At 39.9% G+C, this 25,113-nt stretch overlaps 1 protein-coding gene across 1 annotated transcript in view; it reads left to right on the top strand.

Moving 5' to 3' along the window:
* Positions 1–18,885, top strand: part of babam2 (BRISC and BRCA1 A complex member 2) — a 96,564-nt gene extending 77,679 nt beyond the window's left edge. The window contains exons 7-12 of the mRNA XM_046855042.1: positions 1,007–1,116; positions 11,092–11,191; positions 15,664–15,734; positions 15,846–15,928; positions 16,993–17,146; positions 18,447–18,885. Coding sequence (XP_046710998.1) covers positions 1,007–1,116; positions 11,092–11,191; positions 15,664–15,734; positions 15,846–15,928; positions 16,993–17,146; positions 18,447–18,510 — 582 coding nt within the window. The 3' untranslated portion in view covers positions 18,511–18,885. The remainder of the gene's footprint in view (positions 1–1,006; positions 1,117–11,091; positions 11,192–15,663; positions 15,735–15,845; positions 15,929–16,992; positions 17,147–18,446) is intronic.
* Positions 18,886–25,113: the final 6,228 nt, after the last annotated feature.

The following is a 25,113-nucleotide window of genomic DNA, read 5'->3' as shown; positions in this document are numbered from 1 at the left end:
CATACATACATACATACATACATATACATATACACATACACACATACATATATATATACACACATACATACATACATACATACATACATACACACCCACACATACATACATACACACCCACATACATACATACATACATACTTATACATACACACTTACATACAAACACGGTGTATATATATATATTCAATTCTGTTTTACATGTATAGCTGTGTCTGGCAGGAAATATCCATCTATCCATTTATCCATCCATCCATCTATCTAAGAAGAATAAATATATACATACATACTTAGAAGAGATGGCTGCAGTGTAGGTATGTGATGTAGTGCAGTGGAACATAAACATTGCTAATAGAACAGCAGAACTGACGTGAGTTACCGTGGCACTACAGTGCAAACATGATCAAAGTTATATGTTACGGGTGGTAAGAAAATATTAATATAGGTGTTATGGGACCTCAGCCTTTTTACTACAACAATCAATTAGTCATGCAGCTTAATCTGAGTGAAACAGATCACTTATGAGCACCATCCCAGTCTGCATTCATCTAGAGGCTGGTTCACGTTTTCTTTCTTCCTCTCCAGAAGGTTTGGGATCATGCACTAGCACTCCGAGCCGGTAACGTTTCGCATGCACCACAGGCCGCCTTGTGTATTACACGGCAGGCAGTAATTATGCCAAATGGATAAGTTCCAACCAACTGAAAGTCATTTGATTAGAGCGCAGGGTCTTGTGCGCTAAACAGACGCTCCAGCAGGGCCTAGCTGCAGGAAAGACGAGAAGGACCAGCAGCTCGAATCGAACAAGAGAATTTGATCATCTGTAGCCTCTACAGGCTCTCCTGACATGATTAGAGAGAAACATGGCCGGGCCTGATGTGTACACTACTACTGTCATTCAGTAGTAAATGATGAGCGTGCACGAACATATCCAAATGAAAAATTAACTCCAGTGATACATTACTGTTTTTTTCCCCTTCATTAGTTTGCATTGTGTGTTTTTCAGGACACGGCACTGGACCCTGGAGAAGACGTAGCTCTGTTGTCTGTTAGTTTCGAAGATGCCGAGGCGACTCAGGTCTTCCCCAAACTCTTCTTATCTCCCAGCATAGAGCAGTAAGTATCTCCAAAAACACGCAATAACTGACACTTAAAACTGTTTTCAGACCAAACCACCGGTTTGGTTTGGTTTGGTTTACTATGAGGAAAGAAGAGATGCGACATTGTTTTGAAAATCATCAGAATAAAAATACTTTATTTTTATTCCCTAATGAAATTGTTAGTTTGCATTTGCTCACAGTGAAGTGAAAGGAAAATAAAGTCAAATTAAATATAAGAAATTTAGGTATAGATGTTGTACAATCAGTGCATTTCCAATGTTATTAAAATACAAATGTACAAAATGTGTAGCAGCAGTGAAACAGGTCTGTCTGTCTATCTATCTGTCTGTCTATCTATCTATCTATCTATCTATCTATCTATCTATGGGTGTATAAAATATCTATCTGTCTGTCTGTCTGTCTGTCTGTCTGTCTATGGGTGTATAAAATATCTATCTATCTATCTATCTATCTATCTATCTATCTATCTATCTATCTATCTATGGATCTATGGGTGTATAAAATATCTGTCTGTCTGTCGATGGGTGTATAAAATACTTATATATGTATGTAGCAATGATAGTTATACTTTATTAGTTATGTTATTGCGTTACTCCTGTTCTGCTCTGTTCTGTTGTACAGTGGTAATAATGGTACAGTGGTAATAATGGTACAGTGGTAATAATGTATGAGTTTGACTTTTATTTGATGTATTTATTGTGACTATTAGTGCACATCAAGAAAGATTAGAACGTTATCACTGTTCACTGCTCCTCCATCCCCCCCACCTTCTGCCACCTAATTAGTTCCTTTGGCTCATTTTCCTCTCGATTCACACACACACACACACACACACACACACACACACACACACACACATAAACGATTAAATGTATATTTGGAAACGTGATGAGGTTTTTTTTCCTTGAGGGCTACTCATGCACACACTTTATGGAAAGATTATTTCCACAGTACAGCCATCCGCCGGTGTTGCAGAGACACACACACACACACACACACACAGCTCATGACTCGCCTGATCTAACTGTCGAAGTCATGAATACCATAAGGACCACTTCTTCTGCTATTTACTTCCCTAAAATAAGGAAAAATCGGGAAGCGTGTGAGCATGTATGCGCCTGTGTGTGCGTGCATGTGTGTGCATATGTGCTCATACACCCATGCATGTACATGTGAGTCTGAGTACTTATGGGTGTGTGTGTGTGTGTTTGTGTGTGTGCACTTACATATGTATTCTTACACCCATTAACTTAAATGTGGTTGAGGTTGAATTGGTGTGTGTGTGTTTTTCTGTGTGTCTGTACATGCATTTGTTCTCATAGACACATGAACATCAATGTTATCGAGTCTTTATAACGATGTGTGTGTGTGTGTGTGAACATAAATGTGATTGTATCCGAGTTGTTGTTGTGTGTATGTGTGCATGCAAATGTACTTGTTCACCCATGTCTGTACATGATATTGAGCCTGAGTTTTTCCAGGCGTGTGTGTGTGTGTGTGTGTGTGTGTGTGTGTGTGTGTGTGTGTGTGTGTGTGTGTGTGTGCGCATATGTGTGCCTGAAAATGGCCGTTAACTGGCTGTACATGATATCGAATCTGAGTGTTTATAGATGTGTGTAAGTGTGTGCAAATATGATAATTCACCGATCCAGGTGCATTTGAGTGTTTATGGCTGTGTGTGTGTGTGTGTGTGTGTGTGTGTGTGTGTGTGTGTGTGTGTGTGTGTAAATGTACTCGTTGATCCATGCATGTATATGTATGTGATACAATGTGAATTTGTGTTGCTTTATGGGTGTGCGTGTGTGTGTGTGTGTGTGTGTGTGTGTGTGTACGCAAATGTACTGTACTCATGTAATGTGTTTGTATGTGTGTGCAAATGTACTCATTCACCCATACCTGTAAGTAATAATTGTGTGTGTGTGTGTGTGTGTGTGTGTGTGTGTGTGTGTGTGTGTGTGTGTGTGTGTGTGTGTGGTTTATTTTGAATTAAGCATATAGAAACAATTCTTTCCATTTGTTAATCCTCAGCGGTTTGTTGCTTATTGGGGGAATCATGTGTTTGGTGTGTGATCATTAGAGTCACTCAGTCATGAGTGTATAAAGCTGTGACTCTTTTAAGTGCACATCTGGCTTTCCCAAGCTGAGATCTCACATCATCCGAACCTATTCGTTCATTGTTTCCAAATACGCACAAATACCCACAGGGCATAAAGTAGTCCTTTTTTCTAACATAAGAGTTTGATCGAATAAATTATGTACAAAATATGACACTGGTGCCAGAAAGAGACGTTTTTGGCATTTCTATATGCCATGTGCACTGGGTGGACCGACCCAAGGCAAGGTCACTCGGCTGGAGAACAAGAAAACCTCCTCATGTCTTAACAACAGGCGGATCTCTCTAGGCAAGGTCCGCTAATGTCCGCCTCGAGGCGAGATTTCTTTTTTTTTTCTTTACATTTTCCCTGTTCCGTGTCTCTCGGAGCCGCCCCTGATCTACTCAGTCGTGCCTAGTGAGAGGACGCGCCCGCGCTTTCTGCTCACTGGCTCTGCCGCCATGTCAGCTTCTATCCGTCACAGGTCCTTTCCTCTCGGCCGACCGCATTGCGAGATTTTAATAATGTGCCCTCGCCCTTGCAAGTCGTACATTAAAGGCCGAGCGAGGGGAAAAATGTACGGGTGGGAGTGGATATTTTTGTTGGATTGCGTGAGGGTGTGGGATAACGGGTGTGTGTTTTTCACAGACCGAGCGAAGAGGATTATAATAAGGGTGCAAACACAGGGCTTGTTAAGGACAAACCCGATCCTGAACTAATGACGTTTAGATTATGACGTGCCTTACAACGCTTTTCGATTGCAGGATGGATATACAGTAAGGTATAAGCTATGATACGTCGGAGTTACATCAACATTTACACACGGAAATTCATCTGCTGTAGCCGATTTATTGAGCGTTCAGATTATGCAAATCGCTCCTCTGTCATAGTGTTCCCAACAGGTGACATAGACAGGGTTCAACATTAGTGTCTAGACGTCTAGACTACATAGACGTAAAGCGGTGGTAGCTTAGTGGTTAAGGCATTGGACTTTGGATCAGACGGTTGTAAATTTAAATTTTAGCCACACTAAGCTGCCATTTTTGGGCCCCTGAGGCCCTTTATCCCATAGTTGTACTAATAATATAACTGTAAGTCGCCAAATGTCGCATGGGATACGATGTAACAAAAACGAAAAGATGACTAAAATTCTTTTTTTCAATGATTATAGAAATGTCCTCTGTTGCTTTTTTTAAATAACAAATAAAAAAACGATTTCCCGATCATTATGACTTTATAACGTTATGCCTGGTGGAGTGAATGATTATCTCTTCATCATGGCACCTGTTATTGGGTGGAATATATCAGGCAGCAAGTGAACATTTTGTCCTCAAAGTTGACGTGTTGGAAGCAGGAAAAATGGGCAAGCGTAATTTAGCGAGGTCCAAATTGTGACGTCTAGACGACTGGGTCAGAGCATCTCCAATACTGCAGCTCTTGTGGGATGTTCCCGGTCTGCACTGGTCAGTGTCTATCAAAAATGTTCGAAGTAGAAAAGGTGGTGAACCGGCGACAGGGTCGTGGGCAGCCTAGGCACATTGATGCACGTGGGGAGCGAAGGCTGGACCATGTGGTCCGATCCAACAGACGAGCTCCTGTTAATGCACGATGGATCGGGACTATTTTGGCAGAAAAAGTGAGCCAACATGATATTAGGCAGGTGGTCATAATGTTATACCTGATCAGTGTATGTAGTTGGATGGATGGTCAGTACCCACTGTAGCCTTAGATTCCAGGGTGTGATATTTTGCTCTTGTAGTTAATCTATCTTAAGATTCACTATGTCAGTAAATAAATAGGCAGACAAGCAAGTAAATCAGTAGATTTTTTTTTATCTTCCTTAAAGGCATGAAACTACTGAAATATGACCCTATTTGGTCCTGAAGGGCAACTCCGACAACGGCCCTGGAGTTAATTCGGGTGGAATGACAGGAACCTCTTTTTCGCTCGAACTTCATCGAACTCTTGCGTAATTATCGAACCCATCTTCGCTAACTCGCAGCTTTTGTGCTTTTTCAAGGTAGCCGTGATTCGGAGTTCGCATTTCAGTGTCTCTTCTGAACGGTAAAAAAAAGGTGTGGAGAGGAGCAGGATGGCCGTCGGCGCTGCTCGGTGTTATTCCCAGTCGATGTGCGGCTTGTGTAGCCCCAGCCAAGACGAGCTGTCCCTGTGTTTACGGCTTTCAAAAAAACACACACACTCGACACATCTAAAGAACTCGGTGCTCCGTCTCAGAGCTGCCCTAAAGGGTGGTGCTGAACACATCGCCCGCAGTCAGAGAGCCAGCCAACCCCTTTGGATCCGGCATAAAGGAAGACAAAGCGAGTGAGTGGGACTTGAAAGAGAAAAGCCAAGAGAAAGGTCTCTATCAGCCACCTCGAGTGAGGCGAGCACACAAACCGCACAGGAATCCCGCTCTTTCTTTCCACATCTCTCTTTCTCTCCTCTTTTCTCTCTGTATCTTTTTTTTCTTCCATCTCGTTCTCTCCATCTCTCGAAAGGCCTCGCAAACCCGATCCGCACACATCCGAACCTTTCACACTTCAAACATCAGCAGCGCCACAGCGATCGCTGTTCCGCACGCCCACACACTCGGCTCTGTTATTATTAGAGCGAGGCTCTCGCTGTTTCATGGTGGACTCCACATCTCTCAGCTCGAGCTGCGATGCTGACAGATTGAGAGACTGACTCCTACACACGCTTATGGGTTGATAAAGAGACGAAGATATTTGCAGATGTCGGGTTTTACTCTTTGTATCCAGTCAGGAGACAGGCTGTTCACTTTGAGCGCATTAGCTTTTGAAGTTGTTTGTATGTTTATTTGGTTTTTTAAGGTTTTTTTGTGCCAGGTGTGCACGTTTTTTTGTTGTGTTGTGCATCAGCCGTGTTTCGCAGCCGAGCACCAGACATGGTCTGTTATATAAAAGAAGAGTGTGGGCAATGTTTCTGCCTCCATCCCTTTGGGGAAAAGATATATATATATATATTTTTTTCTATATTTAAAGTTATGGTTCTACAAACTTTGTCTTCTCATTATTCAGTATAATTGACTTAATCATGGGTTTAACAATTGGCTTTGTCACGAAGCAGAAGATTTACAAAACCACTCTTTTTTTAAAAACCTAGTGACATTTTCCCATCTTTAGCTGTGCAGTTTCAGTGCCTCAGTGCCCAATGTAGCCTCAGATTCCAGTTCCCGAATGACAGGAGGGGAATCTGGTGTGATCATCTTCTGTTGTAGTCAATCCACCTCAAGATCCCACATGCCAAGATGCTTTTCACCTCACCATGATTGTTGAGTGATTATTTGAGTAACATTTTAATGCTAAGTGGCTTAAAATGGAACCGTTCCTGTTCTCTATAATGGTGTATAGTTGAATTATAAATAAAGTGTTATTGAAAAGATAATGACTATGAGCATGTTGTGAATATGTCGAAACCTATTCCAAATCTTTCACCCTCTTCTCCAACTCCTACACGTTTCGCCGATCTGATGTTATGTATCCGAGCAGGCCTGTGTCCTTATGAGGACGTCAGTAAAGCAACGCAACACGTCTCCATGGAGATCTGAGCTCTATTGTCGGCGTTACACGGCCCTTTGTTATTACTCCCCCCCCTCCACCCCACTTTGTCCAGCTTAGTCTCTTTTCTCATCTCTTCAATTCATCGCTTTCTGACATGATTATGAAGGCCAACGGAGTTATGATAGACAAGCATTCAGCAAGCAAGAGGCCTATACTTTGACAGTTGAATAACGCGAGGCAGTGAGCGACGTTCCCGATAATTTCCCATTTCCGCTTTTTATTTCATGAATAGCGTGTCTGTGCAGTAAGCACTTTATGGGGTTGATAGACACGAGTGACATTTTGCATGCATGTAATTGCTCTCCATCTGCTTTAGGTTGTTTCACTGATGGCTGTATGTTTTATCTGCGAAACACATTCTTGATCTAAGCCCTAATGACAGCACTTGCGACGCCGCGCCAAGGTATTAGCGACACTTAAAGGTGAAGAGCTCATTCTTCGTATGTGGGAGGGTGATGCATTTTCATTTGCAAATCTTAATCCTACCTCATTTGTTCTTCCCTAGAAAAAAAAATCTCGTAATTCTTCTTTTTTCTTTTCTGGGTTTTACACACGTTACCAAAAAGGTCGTGAGACACGCAAACGAGTAGTGGAGAGACCGCTTGAGTCAGTGTATTCCTCCTTCCTTTTGCTTTTCTTAATCAGTCAAATCGAATCGCACTTTGCACGAACCCTGGTGTCATCCTGTGTCAGTTAATGATAAAGTCTCGCACTGTGGAGGAAGTAGGAGTTGCTCGGGTCATATCTGATCCAAGAATTTTTCTCGGCTTTTCTCACTGCTGTTTTTTTCTCGTACGTGCATTTTTAACCTTTTACTTCACTTGAATTTAAACGGAAATTATATTGATTAAGCAATGTCTTTTATTAGGCCATATTTCTTTTAAGTGTGTCCAGTAAATACGCTTAAAGAAACGATATAAGTGTATAGAATGTTGATTTTTTTTTTTTTTTTTCTTTTCTCCCCAATAAAGATTACAGTTTTATGTCTTTATTAAGGGGGTTGCTCAACCATTCATGCATCTGAGATCTTTTTTAGCACAATGCCTCAAGAACGAGTGGTTAAACGGTTGTAGGACTTGTCTGGAATTATCATTGTACTCAACAGATGACTTGATTAGATTTTGGAATTGATCCAAACATGATGAACGTCAAATGTCTGGAATAGTTTCTTTTCCATGGCTTCCTTACTGTTTGGAATGGTTTGAGAGTATTAAAGCAATAGAAATGAGAAACAAGGATTACACTTGTTCGCTTTGATGTTTACTTGATTCTTGATTGATGCTTTATGTTCATCTGTGTTTATGTTTAAACGTGGGAAAAGATTGGGAAACAAATTCCTGTCCGCGTTTACGTTATAACAGTCGTAAACAGAATCGTCTCTCTCTCTCGCTCTTTATGATGAAAAAAATGGCAATTACAGATGAAAAGCAATGTCGTCTGTCCTCAGCTACGTCTACACCGAGCCGTATACATTCGAAAACGGCGCTTCGCGTCCACACTTTAATTTTTCAAAGTTGCTCAATCAACAAACATCTGTAAACGGTTCAACTTCCTGTAGTGCACGTGCACAAACTGCAAGACGCTCCGACCTCCGTCGTTTCCGAATGCCGTTTATTTACTTTCTGGCTTTTTTAAACATCGCAGCAATGACAAAAAATATGCGTCTTCGTTTTCGAAAGCCTCCGTTTTCACAGTTCACAAAAAAAAAAAAGGGTTTTCAAAGGTATCCACTTTGGAGAGCGTTTTTATTTATTTATTTTTTTTTTTTTTTTTAAACGCTGTCTCCGTGTGGACTGGAGGCCTTGACAGAGATAAAATGTTTTATGTTTTCAAACATAAACCTATAAGTGTGGTCAAGGCCTGAAAGGGCTACAGCTTTACCTCTGAAACTGGAGACTCCTTTTTTTGATCTATTATAAACAAACCTCCTAAGAATAATTTCATATGTAAAACTAGACAATTAGAACCAATAAGATGTACTGAACACAATGCTATAAACATTATTGTAAGCCTGGACCGTTGTAGAAAATGAATCTTCAATTCTGACCAATCAGAATCAAGCATTCAACAATACTTTTGGAATTAGTTATAGCATGAATTAACCCAACACACATCTGATGTTACTATTTTCGTTTTCTTTCCTTATTTGTATTTATACATATGTTTATATGTATACTATAGTATGTGTCTATTCTTTTATATATTTGCATTTATTTTTTCTTTGCTGCTGTACCAGAAAAATTTCCCCACTGTGGGCTGAAGAAAGGTATATCTTATCTTAATGAGCTCATTTCTTTTTCGAAAGCAAGTCAGACGGTGTTTTTAGCAGTAAAGACAACACGACATAAGAATACAGGAACCACTACAATAAATCCTGCCCTGCTTTAGTTCAATTGTGCTCTTGCACTGCTTGTGCTATAACACTTATAATCACACTGTATTAGCAAAGGTGGTGTTAAAGCCTAGTCGTCCAACCCTGCCATTGCACTTAACTCCTACCTTAATCTACCACACCTGCCAAGAAGGCTCGATTACGTTTGAACACTTTAATTTGGTACAATGGGTGTGTTTGATCAGGGTGGGAGCTGAAATATACCGGAGGGCAAAACTGGGTTGGGCAGAATAAAGGAACTGTTTTTAAAAGCTGTAAGATCTACAGGAAACTTTGGAGCCGTGTTGTGCAGGTTTAAAATCTCAACATGATGTTCCCGCAAATGTCACAGTCAATCAATAGCCTATGGGCGAATGCTAAACATACGGCGTCCTTGAGCTCTAACGGCACACACACGAGGGACACGGCGAGGCGGGGGGCAAGTGTCGTCTGCTATCTCACGTCAAAGCATCTGGCACAGAACTTTTTAACAGCACAGGACATCCCTACAGCTTTTTACATCCCTCTGGCGCACCGTAGCTCCTCATAAATCTGCAAGAGAGTTCAGGAATATTGTATAAAGAGTGAGGAGTGAGTAGGACGAATTTCTTAGAACACTCTCTGGAAGGCAGGATGTGCAGTTTGTGGGATGGTACATGCAGGTTAACCAAAGGACTTTCTCCGAGAGAAAGCGTTTGACTTAACCGCTCAGCCTCCACGCAGTCAGAAATAGCATCAAAACCTCGTTTCATGCTCCATTCAAGGCATTCTCTTTGCCAAAGGGTGCAAGCAAGGAATACAGTTTGGTTGGGACTCCAGTCCGTCATCGCGCACCATGGGTACTCTCATTCACACATTGCTAATTCATAAACACTTTTGGGGAAGTCGGAGGAAACCAGAAAGCAAGTTGAAACCCAGCGGAAACAGGGACTCCACATAAGACTGTAATGAGTTTAGAATGAAACAGGAACCCTGGAACTCTGAAGCGCTTTCATTATGCTTATCAACACTATGAGGAAGTGACATCAATCCTCAATTCTGTATCTATAAATTATGCTATAAAAATGAAGCGACAATGAATTAGAAAAATCCAAACCCCATGTCGAGTCATGCCACTTTTATTGTCATTTCAACCATATACAGTTGGTCCAGTACACAGTATCCGAATCAAAATCAGGTTTATTAGCTAAGCGTGTTGACACACACAAGGAACTCTCAATAGTACAGACATTCATAACACTATACGTTTAGCTTGGTGACAGATCTTCATCTTTGGTTAGAGGGCAAAGTACGCAGGAGCCAAATCTGCCGAGTAGTGTGGGGGTGGAAGTAGGATCATGTTGTTTCCATGATAGCAGACGTGGTAGCACACGTGGTCAGATGTCTTTTGGCAAACTGACTTATGAAGGTCGGTGCTCCCTGTGACTGTGCGTGCAGCCTTGAGCTGCCATCTGTTGGCGTGTTACAAAACTAGTCTCAACTTTTCAAAACCCCATAGTAAGACATAGAGCCAGAAAACAGAAGTAGTGCATGTTCCTTATTGCGATATCGCGTTTAAAGTATCATTTCCTGATACTGATAACATGCCGACATCCCCTCCCTATATCTCTTGCCAGGTTATGAAACATCACGGGTATATGACGAGAATTCGTATCCTGTGTTCGATCACATATTCAGGAAACAATGACAAATTTGGTTCCACCAAGCCATTTTTTCCAGTATTAGATTGGTCTGTAATTGATCTGTAATCTAAGCATACCAGAACTGCTTTAAGTTAGTATCTATGTATATAACATTCCTTATATTCTCCTAAAGTGGCCGACTGGTCAAATCATCTGCAATTTGTCTAATTTTACTAGTCCTCCAACCTTGTAAAGTAGACTAATTGAATAAACCATGTCCCTCACTATTGTCTTCAACAGCGCTCTTGGAGGACCCTCAGCCCTGCATATTCCAGCCTTTCCAAGTGGAGGCTGCCTCATCGACTATGTGCCTCAAGTGTGCCAGTTACTGACAAATAAGGTAAAAAAATAAAAAATCCTATCTTATCTGTAATTAATGTGTGGGTTCATCAAGGGTGAGAATTTGAACGTAAGCCAAGTGCGGTTTGTATTATTATCATAATTGTGTGCATAAAGTATTCCTGAAAACTTGGCTGTGTGTATCTATTGGCCCTAATAAGGTCATCCAAAATCTTCAACGGTTTTAAAGTTTTTTTTTCTTGTAAAAAAAAAAGAACATATGGCTTGTTCAGTATTACCTTTGAGTTCCTTCAATCAAATGCTTTAAACATAAAAATACGTTAAACATTAAAAAAAAAAATCAATCCTGTGTGCATGTCGAAACACATACAGTATGTGGTCTACACTGGCTGCCCCCCCGGTTCAGGCCCGGAAGGTGATCAGAGCTGACAGGTGGAGATGGAGTGGAGAAGCTGTGTTGTGTCAGTGGCCGTAGGGAAGACCTCCGTACTCTCTGCTCTTCCCTTCACCTGAAGAGGAGCGCACATACTCGCATGACAGCATGCATAATCAGGCCTTTCCCTTGTTCCAGCGAGTTTTGCCAAAGCCACAGGCTCCACTCACCTTAACTAGGGTCGGGGGGGAACAAGTCCAGAAGGAACTGGTTCAAATGTGACAAGGCTGAATAATTACCAAGGCTCAAACTATAGGCTCTTGACAGGACCGTTGTTTTGCGTCTCCGAATCCCGACGGCGCTGCAGGAAAATCCACAGCAGTCCATACGAAAAAGTAATTGGGCTTATTCTTGGACGTGAATAACGGATTTGTTTGAATCTTATTACCTTTTGGTATCAATTGATGGAATGCTTGCTGATAATTGCGGTAAGCAATTAGTGCTCTCATCTGAGCGTGCTCAGCTGTACTGTTGTTGTTAATGTGTAAATGGTGCGGTGACCCGCTGTATGTCTTTTAGATTAGATTAAAATTTGTCACTTTATTGCAACAAAATGCAGTTAGCATATAACCAGAAGTGCATTGGTACTGTAGCAGTGTAGAATATTTACATATGTACAGGTTGGTAAGGCTATGATATATGATAATAATAATAGGTGAATGGATAATATGAAATATAAATAAACAGCACACGAAAGGCGATTATATATAATTTTCCAATTGTATTCAAATTGTAATTAAAATTGTTAAAAATAAATACGAATTGTTAAATGTTCTTGTAAATTTTACATTTTCTAACTTCTACATTGCAAATATTTTGGTAGGAATTAACAGGAACAATTGTAGTTTCTTTTTTTTATTTTGTTTGCTTTTGATGTCCAAACTATACAAAAACAAGGACTTGCTTATGGATATTTGTGTTTATCAGCCACAAGGTACTGGTGGAGGTGAGGAGGCCTGGGGGTGCAGTCAGCGTTCACATTCTTCTCAAAGGTGTTTAGTAGGGATGAGCTTTATAGCAGGCCGCTCAAGATCTTTCTCTCCAAAGCATGAAAACCAGATCTTCATGGAGCTCACTTTGTGCACAGAGGCATCGCCATGCTGGAACAGGTTTTGGGTTTTCAAGTTCAAGTGAACGCAAAATTTTATTAGAGCGCATCTAAAGACCTCCTGTACAATTGAGTGCCTCCAGATTTGTGGTAACAGTTTGGAAAAAGAACCACACATAGAAGGAAAGATCAGGTGTCCCAATACTTTTGGCTATATCGTGTAAACATACAAACTGGTTCATAATATTGTTAGGGAACGTTTAAATTTGACCCAACTGGAACAAATGGAATGAAAGTAAGATCGAATAGAAGAAGGATATTTCTCCTGCGTGTGTGTGTGTGTGTGTGTGTGTGTGTGTGTGTGTGTGTGTGTGTGTGTGTGTGTGTGTTTTCTTCTTCTTTCTTTCTTGTTCTTTTTTTTTTTACTTGACTTTGCTTCACAGAGCTCTGAAAATTACAAAGCACTCCTTTAAACCAGTCAGCGGCATCTGATATGAAACTGCTGACAGCTGAATTTAGTCTTTTATCACTGCAGTGAAGTGCAAGTGCTTACTGCCCTTACAAAATATGCGTTTATACACACACACACACACACACACACACACACACACACACACACACAGGAAGTGAGCTTATGCAATATAGCATGTCTAACGAGCAGATATTTTAGTGATGACTCACCTATCCACCCGCATTCACCTGCCAATTTTAGGGCTGGGCCTGACCCCTGGCAAGGGCGTGGAGTGCAGTGATCCACAGTTCCTGCTCTGATTAACTCTTCAGCTGAACTGAAAGTCAGCCGAGAGAGTGAAAGAGCACAGTGTGTTTGTGTGTGTGTGTGTGTGTGTGTGTGTGTGTATGTGTGTGTGGCACATTAGCGCTCTCCGAAATAGACGCTTTACAGACACAATTAGGACCAGCTGAGTCATGATGTGCAGCACATGCAGGCCTCAAAAAGTGCAAAAGGTGTCATCTCTCCGGTCTCGCAAAGTACTCGAATGTGCTAATGTGGAAAAAGTGCCAATGTGTTCCAAGCGCTAATGGTGTGTCATAATAAGCGCAGGCGAGTTACGGTCACGGCGCGTTAGCGAGCCGCGTGCCCTCGATTCCGCATGCTGCAGTCTGTGTCACAGTGGGTATTAGAGAGCAAACTCGTTAGCCAAAACCGACTGTGTTTTAATGACTTCGGTCCAAGTGTCTATCACCAGCACCACGCGTATGAGAGATGCAGTCGGTTTCCTGAGAAACCTAAAGATAACTATGTGGCAAGGCCCGTTTTGTTCTGTCATCACAGAATCAATCAGCCGTGTAAAGTTATACACGTTAGTCACTCACAGTGAACTCACAGTCTGATCAATTCAGTATTCATGTTTTAATCAGGATTCATATCATCTTAGTCATACGCGATATGGCCAAAAGTATTGGAACACCTGGTATTTTTTTATTATTATTATTTGCCGTAAGTGGTTCTTCCCCAAACTGTTACCACAATGTTAGAGGCACACAGTTGTATAGGATGTCGTTAGCAATACATTTTCCCTTTACTTGAACTAGAAGACCCGAACCTGTTCCAGCATAACGATGCCCTAGTATACAAAGTTAGCTCCATAAAGATATGTTCACATGGGTTGGAGTGCAAGATCTTGATTGTAGAATCTCAACCCTACTACATAAACAACTTTGGTATAAATTAGAGCCTCATCATCTCACCTACATCAGTACTACATCAGCAAATTGGTATCTGATCAGGAATAATAAAAAAAAGGGGGAGTGGCATTAAATCAAACACACAAAGACTAAATCTAAAATGTCTAAAAAGTATTTGCTTATGGAGGTGCACATAAGTGATGGACATGACTGCATAGCAACAGCAGTTACAAATTATTGTTTAATTTTTTTTTGTTAATTTGTATAATGGACTTATTTATTATGGTAAAATGTATAGTCTGTTGAAATCTGCAAAGCTGCTTTGGGACAATGTCTATTGTTTAAATTGCCATTTGAATTGGATTAAATTGAATTGAATTGATTTGAGTTCAATTGAATGAATTGCTATGATGCACCGATTCTGAATTTGAACTGGAGAATAAACACATTGCTCAGTCCAGTCGTCTATAAACATTCTGTTTCAGTCTTTTTTTTTGGGGCTACCAATGACCAGACATGGATATTGTAACAAACAAACAACAACAAAAATAATAAATCAATCAAAAAAGCCTGTCATTTATTTACCAATACATGTATATAATAGCTGTACTACTACAAGACATCTATATTTTCTATCTTTACATTTATTGTAGATGTTTTTGTTTAATTTGTATGTTTATTACAGTGTGTATATAACTATACACTATATTGTCTTTGATGATGCAAGTTTGTATGTTCTCTGTTTGTTGCTGCACTGCAATACAAGGAACTAATGAAAAGCATTCGATTATATCTATGTGACAAAAGTTGAACCTCGAACATCAGTTGACCACAATAGAGGATCTGCTGCTGCATTTATTACATGCATTAAAATATCAATGCCTTTAAAAAAAAAAAGGGAAATCTTTTTTTAAGTGCTTCGCTAAATGCTTTGCCGGGTCCATATCCGGATCGCGGGCTGCCAGGTGATAACTCTGGATTTTAGACAGATGAGTAAACAGATTCCGGGTCACGCATTTATATATAAAGCTAATTAAAGCCTCAGTCGGTTTCTTCTGATTTGTTTATGATGATTTTTTTTTGCATACATAACCGATATGTATGCTTTTTAATAATTTGCGATGTGCAGATACCGAGTTGCATCGGTTATTTGTGTGTGGCTCAGGAAAACACCAGCACCTTGTCAGTTGGGTGTCATTCACACGAGCCGTAAAACCTGTTCGTTAGGCAGCCGTGCTCTACTGCACACACCAACATTATAATGGGACACACTCAGTGTGTACTTGTCATCCATGTCCAGCTTTATTTATTATATATATTTATTTATAATGCCCTCTTTCTCACCCTTTTTTTGTTTGTTTTTGTTTGTTGTTTTTTTACTCAGGTACAGTATGTAATCCAGGGCTATCACAGGAGGAGGGAATACATCGCTGCTTTTCTCAGTCATTTTGGAATGTGAGGTTTTTTTTTTTCCTGTGTGCATATTGATCATTTGATGCTTCGCAGACTTGATGAATGAATGTTATTTTGCTGCTGGAAGAGATATTTAGCTTGTTTCTTGTGCAGGGGGGTCGTCGAGTACGATGCTGTAGGCTTCACCAAGCTCACACTTCTACTCATGTGGAAAGACTTCTGCTTCCTAGTGCACGGTGAGCCCGAGACGTACTACATACACATCCGAGAAGAATACATATACAGGCAATTGTATAGATCATGTATACTGGATCTCAAAGCAGCAAAATGGCTTAATCCAAATTTACAATGATTTGTGTGCTGGGTAAGTGGGTTTCCCAGTGCATGACTAATAAAAACACAATAGAAGGATTTCTCTGTGATGGTAACAGAAGGTTCCCATACAACCCTGGTGTTAACCATAAACACTAACAAGTAGAAACAAAACAGGAGCTTCAATTACGGATTGCTTTTAGTTGCAATACATGACTTTAGGATTTTCCTCTCCCTTGTTGTTAGCCATAGATTTTTTTTTTTGTTGTTGTTGTTTGTTTCCCCTGCTATTTTAGTATACGGTTCTGGTCAGAACTTTCAGGTTATGATCTGATTGGCTCCCAGCACTTCCATGTGTCACTCATGATGAGCTTTTTATTGTTTGTTTGTTTTTATATGAAGAGTGTAGTGGAGAAGAAATTAGATAATCTCATGTGTTTGCAAGAGGGCTAGAGGTAAGGTTCTGTCATATGTGGAGGTCAGTCGAAATAGCATTTTCTGTGAAAGTAACAGGACCGTGTGTGTGTTCCTGAGACAGAACCTTGGTTTTTTTTTGGCGAAAGCAAGAAAGAATGTTAATAGAACAGATTTTCAATCGAATGCACTGGAAATGTTAGTAAGACCATTGAATTTATTGTAAAATAATTATTAGTTAATCATTCAATAAATTGTCTGATAACATTATATGATATTATTTACCTATAAAATCAATCATTTTAGAATTTCAATGCTTTATATACGGTTCAGTAGAAAATCCCAGATTTCCCTCCCCACACCAAAATGGTGCTTTTCCGACTATAGTGATGATTCTGTGATTCGTTAATTAGGTAAAATAAGATATAAAAGATTTCACTTTTCAGATAAAAGGTAAAAAAAAAAGGTTGGTTATTATATAAAAGTTCACACAGAAAGTCACACCGTTACTGATCACGATGTGGATCTAATAATGACAAATACACTTTCTCCCCACGCTCTCTCTTTGCTGCAGTGGACCTGCCGCTGTATTTCCCACGAGACCAGCCCACTCTGACCTTTCAGTCTGTGTACCACTTCAGCAGCAGCGGGCAGCTCTACTCGCAGGTGCAGAAGTCGTATCCGTATAGTCCACGCTGGGACGGCAACGAGATGGCCAAGAGAGCGAAGTAAGTCTGTCAGGCTACCTTATGGGATTTAGTTTTACATTTCCAAAAGCAATATTTATGCATTTTTCGGAGATTGTTTTCCGCCGACAAACTCTAAATAGTTCTTCATATCAGGTCAAGAGCATTAAGTTCAGGGGGAAAAATTCATTTAAAAAGAATCTGAAATGCAGACCTCCTGTTAATTGACTCCTCTCTCCTCACTGTGCGTCTTTTCACATCAGGAATTTGTGTTAAACCACAGGCACGGATTTTGGGGGGGCAAAAACGGATTACTCTCACCTTTGGCCTGTGTTAGTAGCCACACCTTAGCGCGATAAATGATGACGATAACGCATTCCTAATGTTTGTCTTCTGGTTTCCATGATAGAAAGTTCATATCTTATCATACTCTTTTTTGTTTTTTTTGTTTTTTTTTCTGGCGTCGATTTTCCTCTTCTTATTGGCTCACAAGTCTTCGAAAGACCTGTAACAAGCCATGTTTAGGTTTCTTTTACATGATGTCATTCATTTGAAAAATATAAATGCTGTTTTAAATAAATGCACAATTAGTCATCAGATTAGTTTATTATACATGAACTCATCATCCAAACAAATAGTAATCCACTGTTACTCACTGTTACTTATTTGTCGAACAGGTGCAGAACTTGTGTTGCATAAGCAGTAAAACACAGGGTGCTGCTGTGGGGTGGTTTCATGCTTTCAAACGTGAACTGCATTTAATGTTACCACCCTGATGTTGAATATTTTTATATAACTTTTATATATAAAATTTCAGAATTACGGCTTCTTTTTGGAAAGTACTTTCCAAAAAAAAAGGAAAAAGATGGTCTTCTTAGAATATTTTGATAAGCTTTAGATTGTCATCATGTGACTTATAAACATTTAACATATAAACCTGTGATTTTGCTCCCAGAACCGGCGTCAGAGCAAATTCTCATAAATAAAATAAAATAAAAATTCAACACCATGCGAATTTGAGAATTTAATAATTGTGTATTTATGTTTTTCCAAATCAGACTATATTTTGTTGTTGACTATAATAGCAAAATGGTTGTTTTAAGCAAAGCGAAATGCGTTTATAATTTTATTATTTTATTAAGAAAATGCAAACATTTATGGATTTTTGTTATATGTATTTTATGTCTATATGTTCTTGTATTCAAGTGTACTTGAATTTCCTTTCTCTTTCTCTCCCACTCTCTGTGTGTGTGTGTGTGTGTGTGTGTGTGTGTGTGTGTGTGTGTGTGTGTGTGTTTGCACGCATGTACACACTCCCCCGTCTTGCCCTCGCTTCCTCTAGGGCGTACTTCAAGAGCTTCATCCCTCAGTTTCAGGAGGGAGCGTTTGCCAACGGAAAGCTTTAAACGTAGAGAAACAGCGAGGTGGGAATCGGTCCTGAAGAGAAACTCGAGACGAAATATCTGAGCCGAAGAGACGGCCTTGAAAATCGGATAACACAACAAACCGCCTGTCCTTCGTGTCTGCGAAACTTTACCCAGAAACACATTCAAACAAGATGCCACCATGTAACAGCCTCTGAAAAAATATTTACTGTTCTGCACTGAAGAACATCTAAACGGAACTGTTTAACTGTTTAACTCTTTAAAAAAGTGTCAACAATGTCCTGTGTGTCCCAATAATGTCTTGTTTTATCCGTTTTTCCACTTTTTATTTTTCTCCCGCGTTTTCTTGTGACGTGAGAAGGAAAGCCAGAATAAATTTGTTTCTTTCTTTCTTGATTTCAGCTTTTAATCTTTGATTTAAAACCAATAAGAACTGAATTCTTTGTGAAGCTGTGAAGCTTTACCCAAATGAATACCTTTTTTGATGTCATGGCCTGAGCCTGCGCCAGGTCGAAACAGCGCCGTGTTCCTGAATCCCAAATTACAGCAGCAATTATCTCTCTAATGAGGCACTGAGTGCTTTACCTACCAACTCATCGAGCCGCCGTCATGTCCGATTGCAGTCTGCGCAAAGAGCCAATATCAGCAGTGTGAATAAAACCATGGTTCTCGCAGTCCAGCACGGCTTTCATGGCATCCTCGATCTGTTTCCCTTTCACGGTGGAACAGGTAATGGTGAGTAATTAGGGTTGAGGTACTCGGCTCTGTTGCTCCTACAGGATCTGCAGGTTTGTCGATTGTTGTAATGTTTAGCACCAAATATCTCTGTGAAAATATCTGTCTAGAGGAAAACTCCAGTATCTGTGAAATGATAACCAACAGCCAGCCAATCAATGTAGTCGATTTACATGTCAATTGTGTTACCCATCAATTTAAACAGCTCATTCTCTGTATCTGTTTTGAACAGTACTCGAGTGTTTGACTGATGTTGAACATAGGCTCAAAGATGCGCTAGTTCTCAACACTGAGACACACGTTAGTGAAAAGCCAAAAACAGTTCATTTGTGAGGTTTTATTCCCTAAAATACAAATTAAATTGTACTCACTTAACAATGCATTGGCCGAAATCAACACAACAGACTCTTTACCTCTTTCATCACCACCCCTTCTGCAGAATAAATGAGCTATGACAGATAAAGCTGGCTTGCAAAATGTAGTGGGTAACGGTGATTGTCAGTTGAATTATAGTGGAGTAACATCTATTGAATCATAAATGTAGTTGAGTAGAGAGAAAAAAGTTGCTTATATCATTAACACTCTTTAAAACTAGAAACATTTGGTTAATCGTTGTGAGCAGTGAAGTAAATATCACTGATTATGTCTTCATCATGGCACCTTTTAGTGGGGTGGGATATATTAGGCAGCAAGTGAACATTTTGTCCTCAAAGTTGACGTGTTAAAAGCAGGAAAAATGGGCTAGCGTAAGAATTTGGGCGAGTTCGACAAGAACCAAACTGTGACGTCTAGACAACTGATAGACCCATGCATGTGGGAAGCAAAGGCTGGTCTGTGTGGTCCGATCCACCAGACGAGCTTCTGTAGCTCAAATTGCTAAAGAAGTTAATGCTGTTAATGTTTTGGCAGCAAAAATCTTTAGAACTGTTTTATTCTTGTGGAAATCATGGTGAATCCAGAGACACTGGATGGTCCATTGCAGGGCTCCATACACAATCATTTACACACTCATTCTCACATTCATGTTTCTCTAAGGGTTGAAGAAACTGGAAAAATTGGAAGAAACCCACATATTAACACAAGCCCCTGAGCTCAGAATCAAACCTAGAGCTGTGAGGTGTCAATCCTATTCCCAAATCACACCCTGAATTATTAATATCCACTTTGATTGCAGTTGGTGTTCCCAGGACTGCCTTGGAATCCACCATGATCCTGACCAGGACAAAATACTTACTGGAGATGAATAAATGAAAACTAGCATTAGTGTCTATAAACAAAAAATAAAAAGTCAGAATAGGCACAATATCTCATCTTTATACATGCTGAGGTATTAAATACCACATTTATATGTGGCCATATGGCCAAGGACATCATTAAACAGACAGAATCCGGTGCAGCTGTGCCAGCACTAGTATTCCTTTCTTTTTATTCAGCCACATGTCTGCCAAGACTACTTTCATCTTTTTATTTTCTTTGTGCCTGGTAGAACATAGAGAAACATTATAAACACAAAGATTTCACATATAACCGTATAATCAGAATAACAAATGAATAAATCAAATTTAGCTTTGTACTCTATTAAGAATCAGAGCAGAACACGACCACAACATTTTTTCCCTTACTAATGCACTGTATAGATGTTTCTGTGAGTGTGTGTGTGTGTGTGTGTGTGTGTGTGAAATTTGTGAACTGAGGGCATTTGAGTTTCGTTATAATAAGGCATTATTTGTACACATTGTCTCTGCTCGTGCTCTTGTTTGACAGTTCCAGAGGTTTCGACAGCGGTAATACTGATAAATGCTCTGGTGACGTGTGAACACGAGTGAAGGAATGTGCAGAGGTGTAAAGAGTACCTGAAAATCATACTTGAGTAAAAGTATAGATACCTTACTGCAAAGCTTACTTTATTAGGTTAAAAGTTATTCATTTCAATATAACTTGACTAAAAGTCTTACAATATCTGATCTAAACAGTATTTGCTTCATATAGAATGTAGGCTCAAAGATGCACCAGTCCTGAACAACTAGACACATGTTAGTGAAAGACCAAAAAAAAACCAGATCACTTGTGAGGTTTTTATTTATTTATAAATGCAAATCGAATACAAAGTCAAATATAGTGAAGTCAAAAGTACATCTATTTAATGTTAAATGTAGTTGAATAGGGAGTAAAAGTTGCTTGTATCGTAAATACTTAGGAAAAAGTAGTCAAAAAGTTACTTAGTTGCAGTAACGAAGTACATTTACTCAAATACTTTACACCTTGGTGTGTATAAGTATGTGTGATCATTAGAACAGGGGTCATGGTCAGGAGTCTGCTGTGGCCTGAGGCACCGACGATTGTTCATAATGCAGGAACTGTCGTGTTTAATAGGAAACCAGGGGGTGAATGCATGTGGGACATTTACTGGAATCGAGTCTCTTAACAGAAGAATTTTAGTCAGGGTTCTTTTTTCGGCTGTTTCTGCTTTCCATGCTTTGTGTCTATTCTCAATCTGATCCCAATTTTGTCTTCTGGCCCTTATTATGCAACAGTAAAGACGACACGCTCTGTTCTGATGCGAGCGCCACTGGATCTTCACTTTCCTTACTAACTTGAAAAGACCAAGCAATTACTTAAAAAAAAAAAAAAAATCAAATACAAAAAGACTCACTCACTTTTTTACGTGTGGGATGGGATCTGGTACTGAAGCACCTATTTGCCAGTAAAGAGTCAGATTACTGGAGCTGAAATAAGGTGTACTTATTTAAAGCTTGTTTTTAGGAGATACATGTTTTTTTTTTTCCCTCCCTTCATGCTCTCTACTTTTAGTACAGAGACCCTGGCTGCCAGCTTAGCCGCTAATACGCTTAATCCACTAATCCTGCCTTGTTTAAAGCATCTCGATGGCAGCAGGCCGAAGAAAATAAGGAGCTTGGAAATGGAAACGATACTCGGGTTCATTAATTGCCGTGGTATTATCGTTCGGTGCCGGTGAATTAGGGGTGTAGACGCTTTTCAGATGAGGTGCAAGAGATTTCCTCGAGTATGGACGTTTAAAAATAGCCTACACCTGAAGAAGTGTGAAATAATGCTCCTTTCGGACTTGTCAACCGCCTGAGCCGTATTTACCTGCCTCGAGGATCTCAGAAGAGTTTCCAGAAAGACAAACTGTCCCAGTCTGATTGCTAAAGCAGGACAGATCCTGATGTTATTTCTGCTCTTTTTCTCTCAGATTCATGGTTATGGAGATGTAATTTACAGGCAAGCTGCCTTCTGTGTACCGAAAGCTCCTTAAAATGTTAGATTCAGCGCTCAAGTTCATAAATACTCTCATCATCATGATGTTTTATAGAGAAACATGAGACCAGATTCTCTCAGTGTAAAAAAAAAAAAAACAGAAATGTTTATTTATATGGTGATTATTTATAGATTGCCATGGAAGGTCGACTTTCAGCTGTAGTGTTCAGAGGATTTTTTTTTCGTGGTAATTTGGTGGCTCAAAGTTTAAGGAGATACTAATGAGAGTCAGAGGTTCAAGCCCTAGCATTGCCTAGCTGCTTTTGAGTAAAACCTCTTCTCCAGAGTTGCTGTATCATGGCTGAGATGGAATCTGTGGATCACTGTAATGAATACATGACCAATGAAATCTGTTTACTTTAATATAGGAAGGATTGTTGCATGCCTTGTTCCACATAATGGAATCTGACTTTAGACACAAAAAGACAATGTTATTGAAGGAAAGTATTTATATTCACAGTTAGGTTACACAATTGGTCACGTGGGGGAGGTTGTAGCTCAGTTGTTAGGGCATTGGTCTCTCAATCTAAAGGTCACAAGCACCACCAAGATGCCACTGCTGGGCCCCTGAGCAAGGCCCTTAACTCGTAATCGCTCACTGATAAGTCATTCGTGATAAGTGGAACCTGCCAAATGACATAAATTAAAAAATCTGGGTGACTTGCTCCAAAAATGGAAATTGCCATTTAAACTCCAAGGTTGCCATATGTTTCTTTAACGCATCTGAGGTGAGAATCTGAATACTTTATTGATCCCATAGGGAAATTGTTTGGTTTTGGTTGCCCCCAGTCAAATATCAAAGTAAATATTAAAGTAAAACTATAAATAATAAAATGTTAATAAATATACATATTAAGGTATATAGTAAGTGAAGTGAAATGTGTAGCAGAAGTAAAAAAAAAACGATGGCAAAGAATTTCAAGTATTTAGAATATTTTAGTATTTAGTAGTATTTTAGAATTTATCATTATTGCCCTGAGATTATTGCGCATAATTGCCCAAAGTATTTGTGGCATGAAATATATATAAATAAAGAAAAGATGAGAAAACTTGCCCACTGTTTAAAAGCTGATCGAGCACCCATCAGCTATTTCTACACCTCACTTCAGGCGTATACTCTTACACTTTTCTTTTCAAATTGCAATATTTCCAATTAAGTCACTTTCTTCTCTAAACGTTCTACAAAAAAATATAGGTGTCGATCACATCCGATTACATCAAACGATCCGGAAACGTCTTTCCCATACACACCGATATCATTCCTCAATTATGATTTGTAGAATTTGGATTTTCAGGTTTATTACACCTGGCTAGAAATATTTCATGATGCGCCTCATTGTGACGTTTCTTTTCTCTGTTTACGTCTCATATTTCGTGTTCTCTCTACTGTTTCTGGCCCCGTGGTAAAAAAAAACAGACACGGCACAGTATGCGCTTTCGAGGATCGAAATAAATAAAAATGAAAAATGAACCGAAACAGCCTGCGAGGAGCGTCACGGCGCAGAGCAAAAACCGCGACAAGCGACAAACTTAGGACCCCCCTGCCGAGAGCTTTGCCACAAATTCATCAACTTCAAACTTGAGTTGCAACTACAAAACTTTGTTTTTTCTTTCTTTCAAAAAAAATAAAGGGGGGGGGAAGCTATGATGCAGGAGTCGGAGAAAAAAGGACTTGATTAAGAATCCATACTGCCATCCCAAATTTGCGTTTGTCCCTGAAGATGCTAAGCAGGCAGGACAGGAGATAACTGGAGCGAAATGGGGAGCGTCACACAGGCCTGGATATGTCAGTGTGGTTGTGAAGTCGAACGAAAAAGCAGCCGCCTTCGTTTGTTTACTCCTGCAGACTTTCCCAATACGCAGCCTCTGTTAGTGGTCATACTTTATTTGCTAATGAAATGCATAAGGACAAAAATTGTGAAGACACAATTCTGACACTGGGAAAGACCGTAAAACTTTCCTGTCGAAGTATCTTCCTGTCCTGGAAACTCCAGCGTTTTTCTTTCTTTTTTCTCAGTGCAGGATTGGGGATCGGTTTCAGCAGTGTTCAAGATGATGGAGCTGAGAGGCTTAGCTAATTTGTGAGCTTGTGGCAAAGGGGAGGGGGGGAAGCGAGGGAGGGTGGCATTTAGGGAACTTTTATTGCGACTTGTTTGATGTGTGAGCCGAGGGAAGAAAGTGACTTCCAAGATGCTATGAAAATGAGAGGAATTAATGATGGGGGATTTCTTTTTTTTCTTCGTTCCATTACACATTGGACATTTTTTCATTCAACGAAAATTTTTTTCGTTTTTGTTTTTTTAAGGGAATGTGGTAGATCATGGCTAAGGCTCTGGTTACTGATCGGAAGGTTGGGGTTCAACCCTTGTATCGCCAAACAGCCCAGCTTGGGGCCCTGAGCAAGTCCCTTAACCCTCTGTGCTCCAGGGGTGATGTATCCTGACTGACCCTGTGCTCTGACCCCAAGCTTCCTAAGTACATGTGACATAAACATGATATAAAGCACCTTCTTTCTTTCAGCTTTTTCTTTTTCATCTGATTCTAAGTTTCATTAAAAGCAGGGATTTTTAATACAGTTTACACTGGGTTAGGGGTTAAAAGATGATACTG

The sequence above is a fragment of the Silurus meridionalis genome, chromosome 8, assembly GCF_014805685.1.
Source record: "Silurus meridionalis isolate SWU-2019-XX chromosome 8, ASM1480568v1, whole genome shotgun sequence".
Lineage (NCBI taxonomy): Eukaryota > Metazoa > Chordata > Actinopteri > Siluriformes > Siluridae > Silurus > Silurus meridionalis.
This window is presented reverse-complemented; position numbering and strand designations above follow the sequence as displayed.